The 8,991-nt window shown below is 33.6% G+C and overlaps 1 protein-coding gene across 2 annotated transcripts in view; it reads left to right on the top strand.

Annotated features, from left to right (window-relative positions):
* Positions 1-8,991, top strand: part of LOC106692555 (probable E3 ubiquitin-protein ligase HECTD2) — a 124,901-nt gene that overhangs the window by 76,931 nt on the left and 38,979 nt on the right. For both annotated transcript variants that reach the window (XM_024359870.2, XM_067050270.1), the window contains 2 exons: positions 5,811-5,913; positions 5,994-6,083. In XM_024359870.2, coding sequence (XP_024215638.1) covers positions 5,811-5,913; positions 5,994-6,083 — 193 coding nt within the window. The remainder of the gene's footprint in view (positions 1-5,810; positions 5,914-5,993; positions 6,084-8,991) is intronic.

Raw genomic sequence — 8,991 nt, 5'->3', positions numbered from 1 at the left:
TAAGTCACGTGTTGTGTGAGCCTATTGTAAATGGTGCCACCCGGGTTTGTCCTTATTCTTCTAATGGCAACTTCTAGGGCGAGGTTGAACAGTACCATCTTAACCTCCTTGCCTTCTTATCATGATATATTGACTGACCAGTCTCTGCATGCAGTCCACAGTTAGTTCTTTTCCATGTGTTAAGGTTCTGATACCAGACCGCTCCTGTGACTGCACGGAAGATTTTCCTTTCAAATCTCTCGATTCTGCTTTCTAGGTTATCTGTTAGAGAGCCCAGGTCAAGCAGCCGTTTTATATATGTAATGTTATTGTATAACTAAAGCTTAAACTTTTTTGCAAAGGAAATAAATAGTATGACAATAACAGAGAAATGAGGGTCTCAACTTACTAGTACAAGAGCCCAAGAGGAGAAAAAAGGCCCTTCTCATCTCACCCCAATTTTCGATTACTTTAATGAAAACTATGTATAATTACTAGCCAAAATAGATGAGTCTGCCAAGTATAGGTATAGGAGCTCTATATCTTAAAAAGTAGGAACAACACAAGGAAACCTAAGAGAACGTCATTTAAAGAAGAGTAAATTTGATAAAATATGGACCCTAATATAGTTGTTTATGTTAAATAGTATTCGAGATATAGCTTTTTAAAAAGCAACGTTTCATAAAAATGTTGTACGGGGCGTACTGAAAGATCAGTACTTAGTGAACTTACTTTGAAAAATCTATATCTTAAAAAAACAATTGACGTACAGATGTCTATTAGCACTCAAATTAAAGCTAGTTTAATGAGCTGTAAAGTAGTTTATTATGTTTATCTTCGTAGGGGTAATAGTTTACATGAAATTTGCTAAAAATAAATTGATTTATAGTTGTTCAGACAAATTTTCATTTGTTGAATTTATATTCATATGTTAATATCATAAAAAACTACTATTCCTACAGAGATAAATATAATTAACTTTTTTTAAAGTAAATTTAACTAGATTTAATTTGAGCGCTGGCAGACATCTGTACGTCCAATGGTTTCTGAAATGAAATTTTTCATAAATCAAACTTATTTTCCGAACGACTATAATCCAATTTATTTTAGCAAATATCATGAAAACTACTATTCCTACGAAGATAAAGGTCATAAACTTCTTTATAGTCCATTAAACTAGCTTTAATTTGAGTGCTAATAGTCATCTGTACGTCACATAGTTCCTGAGATATAGATTTCTCAAAATAAATTAACTAACTACTAATCTTTCAGTAGATTTTTAAGAAATTTTGTTTTTTAAAAAGCTATATCTCGAGAACTATTGGACGTAAATAGCTCTTTTAGGGCTAATATTTCAGCAAATTTACTCTTCTTTAAATAATGTTCTCTTAGATTTTCTCGTGTTGTTAGTTTTAAGATATAGAGCTCCGAATGAAAAATTAATGTTTTTTTAAGGTTTTGAATCAGCCGCCATTTTTTATTCCCCCTACCTATACTCGGCAGACTCATCAGTTTTGACTATTAATTATACATAGTTTTCATTAAAATAATCAAAAATTTGGCTGAGAAAAAAATTTTTCCTCCCGCCGCGGTATTTTAACATCTGGACTGCTATTAACATTAATATTTCATGTTAGTTTCGTAATGTTACTTATTTGATTTTTTTTCACTAAGCAAAGACAAATGTGTAAATGGAACAATGATTTTAAAGTTGAAACTAAAATAAATGGAACATGGATAAAATAGGCTATTCATACAAAATAAAACTATTGTCAATACAATGTTCTTTTCAGTTATTCACCAATAACTAAATGTCAATAAACTCCCTTCCATGATGGCTACATTTGAATCAGGTCTTTATCGGAAGCAATGAGTGTCCACAAATTAGAGCAGTCAATAACTCGTCGGCAATATCGATCCTTATCTTACTGTGTTTGGAGTCGATCAGTTTATCGCTCGTTCATCTCGAATGCTTCCGTCCAAGAATCGATTCTTTGGTCAGTAATTGCTAAGCTTTGTCGCTGCGCCATGACCTTTCAAGCTCTGGTGGCCTCAGTGAGTTCTAAAGAGATAATAGAGAATCTGAAAAACAAAACAAATAATGGTAGAGTGTGTACTTCGATGCATCGCACGCGATCTATCAATATTCACTAATCGATTTCATTCTTTACTTGTTAGCTTTGTGAGATCGACAGTGAAAACGTGAACCCAAACGGTCTGCATCACGCTAATTTTTTTAGTAATTTCCATTCAATTTATGTTTGTTTAAATTTACTTAGTGGTAAATCTAAATGACTCCACATCATATCATCCATATTTCGGATCAACTGTAGTTCTTTGCATTTAATGTAGGTGTGATAAAATAAATATGGCACAGAACCGTTTGAATGTGGCAAATAATACAATCTGTCTTCTAATAAAAGTTAAAAAAAAAACTAGCTTTAGCCTAGAGAAATTGCAAATTAACCTAGAACTAATTTCTTCCTGCGGATTCTGATGTAAATCTGTTTGGAAAAGGACATAGTAAAAAGTTGACCACTGCCTGAGGGTACGTAGACTGCGAAGGCCCACCATGTCAATTTAAAAAAAAACGCAGAATATTTCTATGTTTATAGCCAACTTGCAGATAACAGCAATGCTTTGCTAATGCTAGTTTTGGGGATGTATATCGGAAGGTTTCGCTACGCCTGTAAATAAACATCTGTCGTGCCTACTCACTTTCATTAGCGATGTAAAAGCAAGATATAGATTAATCGGCAATATATAGTCTTTAGGTTATAATGAAAATAAACAAATTTCTGCCATGAGCTTGGCAAGTAGTTCCCTGATTTCTAGAAATATTACTGAAAAGTTCAAGATGCTGTATCTAAGCTAATCACTCACTCACTCACTGTTGGGCGCTACGGTTCTTGTAAGACCATGGGCTCTGTCACCACTCTTTCCCATGCCTCGCGGTCTCCAGCGAGACTCCTCTAATTTTCGATTCCCATCCCTCTCAAATCATCCAGCCACCGACGCCTGGGTCTGCCCCTTTTCCTTTTTCCTCCTGGTACACAATTAAGCACCCTTTTAGGTAGCCTGCAGGGCTCCATCCTTTCCACATGTCCCAACCATCTTAGCCTGCTCTTCTTAATAGCACAGAGGATATCAGGCTCTCCATACAATTCTTTTAGTTCGTCATCGCTTCTGATTCCCCACCTGTGCTCCTCTTTAACGGATCCAAAGATCTTTCTCAGGACTCTTCTTTTCCAAACCAGTAGAGCTCTTCTATTTTCCTTGGTTAGAGTCCATGTCTCACTGCCATACATTACCACTGGCCTAATTATTTTTTTGTACAACAAAAACTTTGCTTTCCTGGAAAGAATTTTGAATCGGAGAGCTTTTTTCAGGGCACAGAAACATCTGGTTCCTGTTACTATTCTTCCCTTAATTTCTACTTCTAAATTATTGTTCTCCATCACAACTCCTCCCATGTATTCCTGTTCATGTTTTCCCCCACATCCACAATATCTCTTCTCTCCCCGGTCTGTCTAGAGGTTTTCATATATTTAGTCTTTTCACTATTTATGTGGCTTCGGCCAGTGCTATTTTGGTTCTCCCTGTGATGACTACATCATCCGCATAAGTCACGTGTTGTGTGAGCCTATTGTAAATGGTGCCACCCGGGTTTGTCCTTATTCTCCTAATGACAACTTCTAGGGCGAGGTTGAACAGTACTGGTGATAATGGGTCTCCTTGTCTTAAGCCACAGTTAACCCTAAAGCTATTAGAGATGCCCACTCGAGTTTTCACCTTGCAACTAGTCCAAACTAGTTAACTAGATATCTAAGCTAATAATAGTCTGATTTCTATGATTGTTTTTTTATTTTTTGGGAATTTGATCAGCAACCCAATCTTCTGCAGCCAATCCAAGATAAAAAAAAAGTTTGAATATTTCTAATTTTTAATTTATTATAACGGTATTTAATGCTCTAAGATGAAGCTAAAAACGAACAGTATGTGTGTAGTAGTGTACTTATGGAGTAGTGTGTGTAGGTAGTAGTGTGTGTATGTAGTAGTAAGTGTATGTAATAGTGTGAGTATGTAGTAGTATGTGTATATGCTCATTCCTTAAAAAAAAAAAAAAAATGTTGACCTATTTGCCCTATTGACTAGGGCTTGAGTAAAGCCTTATCATATTTTTTGTAAATATTATTTTGTTGAATAGAATCTCTAATATTTTTTCTTATTCTTCTTTATGAGAATTTTCTTACACTTAAATGACGAGACGGAACATTAAAAAAAAACAGTATTTAAATCAGTAATTGAAAACATTATGGTGGACAAAGATTGGAAACGAAATACAGGTCGATGAACTAACAAATAGCCTAAGTACATAGCAGAGATGTGCAAAAAAGTTCTATAGTAGAAACTACTAGCTAAAGTTTCCATGGATACGGGCCTTATTCATGAATGAATCATTGATTAATAAATATCGTAACCATGGTAATTTTAGCTAGTAGTTTCATAGTTGCCCATCTCTGGTATACTGCTCTGTGAAATTGAAATGATTGAATTGTGCAAGTTCAGGAACATTACAAGATATGTATGAGGTCATTGTAAATTGTAAATTTTGAAAAGAAACGTTATGCCAGCGGAATACGGTGGCACGTACCACTATAGCACAGTATTTTTGTTACTTCCTAGAAACCTTTGTACTATATAAATGTTTTACTTTTTTTTTCAGTTGAGTTTCTTATATGCCTAATTTAAAAGTTTACCCATCAAAAGTGTCTGCTTTTGTTATTTTGTTTCTGTGGACCGTCAAAATTATATTTTTTGAAGACGACTATATTTTTTCACCAGCCTTCGCACGACGGAATTCATCTTACATAGGCACAACAAATTCTTTGACAGCCATCTATATTTCCCTGGTATTTCATCTGTTTTCTTTATGGTTTTGTCTCTCTCCCGTTAACCCTTCAATGTTGTTATTGTCGCTTGTTTACGTTACTCCCTCATTTACCTCCCCACCTATACTCAATTCAGTTTTGCTCTGTCCTCCTCACAGCGGTAAGACTGAGCATTTCTCTCACCATTTAACTCCTAGCGTGCACATGTATTTTCTTATTTGAGCACTTTGCTCACCTGGACACCTACTGCGTTTCTTATTTTAAATCATGAGCCGAGGCAAGAAGGTCTTGAATCTTGATGAGTGATATATTCTCACTACACTTTACAATTTAAATTTCAAATTACATTGTATTCGTAGAGATTTTTGTCATCCTCAAATCCAATTATATTAATAAAATAATACAAATTAAAAACCATGAGATAAATGCTCACGGGACATCTCTTAGGGGATTAAGAAGTAGGATCTTTTCGATTATATATATTTTGATATATTTGTTCACTTTTTTTGTTTAATTAATTATTTATCGCCATTTTACCCTTACATTAATTCTACCTCTGTATCTTTTTATTGTAACCCTGGTGAAGACCTATAACATAGGTCGAAATTTTATTACAATTTTTTCTTCCTCCTTGATCGCAGCCCTGGACATCTCCTTCAAAGTCTATAAATCAAGTTTTTGCTCGTGCTCTTGGAACTTTGAATTAAAGAGGGTTGACTGTAATTATAAAAGAATTATACGTATATTTTAATGGCGTAGCTCAACGTAATACTACTGGAAAAATTAATAAATTATTTTTTAAAAAATGAAAATTAAATATTAGTAGTAATAGTAAATATATTATGGAATAAATTGTATAATATTATTAGCGGTTAATGTATCCCAAATATTTTATATTTCTTGCATTTTAACGATTTGCAATTCATTATTTGTCCCTAGGCAAGACGTGAGGAGGGCCGAGCAGACTGAAAACTACATCGCGGTTCAACGATTCTACATGAGATCTTTTGACTCCTTCGCTCAAATCAACGCTTTATTTAAGGTTAAATATCATTTCTCGATAAATTTTATGTTATCTATGTTATTGTTGTTTTTGTATAATTGTTGTTTTACTCTGTGGAGGTGGACCGGGATGAGATCGGTGGCAGGCCAGACGATCCGGGGCTCAAGATGGAGTTCGTGTATGCTGTGAATGATGCCATCAAGAACATGGTTCGTACCTTCAACAATAAATTTATTTATTTTTAGATAATTCCATAACTTATTACTGAAAGAAGTAGAGCAATAAAATAAATCTTCACTCCTGCCGAATAGATCCGCTACCATGAACTGAATGTAATGAAAATGAATTCGAAGTTATTCGGCAAATATATAAGAGCAATGTTTTTTCGTCAATGGTGATTACGGATAGTAATCGTGTCAATTAATGCGACTGGTAGTTTTCTAATATCACTTGTAGTATTAACAATCACGACAGACCCAGCGCGAAATTACTGTCGTGATAGTAAATGCTGTCATGGCTGTACATATCTAATAGTTACACCATAGTAGTGGCTAACACTTTTGCCGCTATTATGGAAATTGTTTTTATATATGTGGTAGTTAACGTGACAGTTGCTTCACTGACATAACTAGTACTATCAACTATCGGACCACATAGTGCAACAGTACAATCATGACTATAACAATCATACATTACAGTGAGGTGAAACGAGTACTTTGAAGGCGCTGAGGGGGTATTTTTTGGTCGGTAGCATCGGGAGCATTGCTTTTGACTAACTTTAACTAGAGCTTATACTTACTATACCCATACATTTATAATATTATAATTTATTCTTTCATTGCGCACTTAATAAATCCCTCATTAAATTTTAAATTATATCTTCTTGTTCAATTATTAATTGCCATATTTAGTTGTCAGTGGAATATGTAGATATGATTTCTATAGAATATGTCACAAAAAGACTGACATTACGTCACGGTAACTGCATGAAGAGATGAGCTGGATAAAGTCATAACAAACATTGCAGACAGGAGATCACGAACATTCTGTCAAGTCCAACTCGCGAAATCAATAATTCAACGTCATTCTTAGTTTTGGGGATTCTCGAAGCCTTCGTGAGCCAGGTCGAGTGGCATCAAAGTTTAACTGGAGCCATCGCTCGTAGCGTGTGCATTAAATAATTAGCAATAATGGCAGTTCTAGGTAGTACAATCGGTAGAGCTATTGTGTTCAGCCTTTAGGAGAGATATTTACATGAATGATGATTAGTAAAGAATATTGATGATGCTTCTTTTGAATGTTCGGAAGGGTTCAGATTCAATGAACATTCTCCTTAACCTCCACATCTTCAACATGGCCTTTCTGCGATTCTTGAGCATCTTCTTATTCGTCCATTTCTCCATAACAAAGACAGTCCAGGCAATTAGTACAAGAGCCCAATAGGATGAAAAAAGGCAGCTATCTCACCCCATTTTTTGATTACTTTAATGAAACCTATGTATAATTAATATTGTAAATTGATTGAGTCTGCCAAGTATAGGTAGAGGGAATAAAAAATGGCGGTTGTTTCAAAACTTTAAAAAAAAAATTTTTTTTTTTAATTTTTCATTCGGACCTCTATATCTTAAAAAGTAGCAACAACATAAGAAAACCTAAGAGAACTTCATTTAAAGAAGAGTAAATTTGCTAAAATATGAACCCTAATAGAGTTATTTATGTTAAATAGTTCTCGAGATATAGCTTTTTAAAAAAGCAACATTTCATAAAAATATTGTACAGAATGAATTGAAAGATCAGTAGTTTCTGAGAAACTATATCTTTGAGAAATCAATATCTCAAAAATCGTTCGACGTACAGATGTCTACTCTATTAGCAGTCATATTAAAGCTTGTAAGGGCTATAAAGTAGTTTAAGAAGTTTATCTTCGAAGGAGTAGTAGTTTCATGATACTTGCTAAAATAAATTGATTTATAGTTGTTGGGACAAATTTTCATATGCCAAATTTATATTTATATGCGAATATATTAAAAACTACTACCCTTACGGAGATACGTGTTATAAACTACTTTATAGTAAGTTAAATTTCCTTTCTTTTGAGTGTTGGCAGACATATGTACGTCTTATGGTTCTAAACATATATTGTTCCAAAAATCAAACATGTTATCCGAACAACTATAAATTAACATTTTGTGAATTTATTTTTTCAAATATCATAAAAACTACTACTCCTACAAAGATAAAGGTTATAAAATATTTTATGTTATATTTAACTAGTTATAATTAAGTGCTGACTAGCATGTATATCTTATGGTTTCTGAAATAAAGTTTTTCACAAATCAAACTTATTGTCCGAACAACTATAAATCAATTTATTTTAGCAAATAGCATGAAAACTACTATTTGCACGAAAATAAAGGTCATAAATTACTTTATACTACATTAAACTAGCTTTAATTTGAGTGCTAATAGACATCTATATGTCACATAGTTCCTGAGATATAGATTTCTCAAAAGAAATACACTAACTACTAATCTTTCAGTACATTTTCGTGAAATACTTATTTTTAAAAAGCTATATCTCGAGAGCCATTGAACGTTAATAGCTCTATTAGGGCTAATATTTCAGAAAATTTACTCTGCTTTAAATAATGTCCTCTTAGGTTTTCTAGTATTGTTTGTAATTTTGAAAATATAGTGCTCCAAATGAAAAAAACTCGGGTGTGTGGGTCTGACGCGCAACTTTACAATAAATATTGGAATAATAATATTAATAAAATAGACACACAATATTTGAATCAAGGTATTTATTTTCCTTTACAAATGATATTTATATTTAACAATTAATTTCCACTATTCTGTTCATAATCGGACGATGGTACGAGAAATATGAGATGAGTGGCATCAATTCGGCTGTAATATGCCTGGAAAATGTCAAGTCAATCACTGTCCCTCCTAATGTTGTTGCACTATTTGCATTTGACAAACAATCCAAATATGCGCATATTCCTTATTTCAGACATAATGTAAAGATCAGAATACATCATTACCCCCACCACCGCACTCTTCGTTACGCTACACTTTTGCCTACATGACTTCCAGTATCTATAACCTCAATTA

This window comes from Halyomorpha halys, unplaced genomic scaffold (assembly GCF_000696795.3).
Source record: "Halyomorpha halys isolate HHAL.00 unplaced genomic scaffold, Hhal_1.1 Scaffold60.1, whole genome shotgun sequence".
Taxonomy (NCBI): domain Eukaryota; kingdom Metazoa; phylum Arthropoda; class Insecta; order Hemiptera; family Pentatomidae; genus Halyomorpha; species Halyomorpha halys.
Note: the sequence above shows the minus strand (reverse complement) of the source record. Positions and strands in the feature narration are given on the sequence as shown.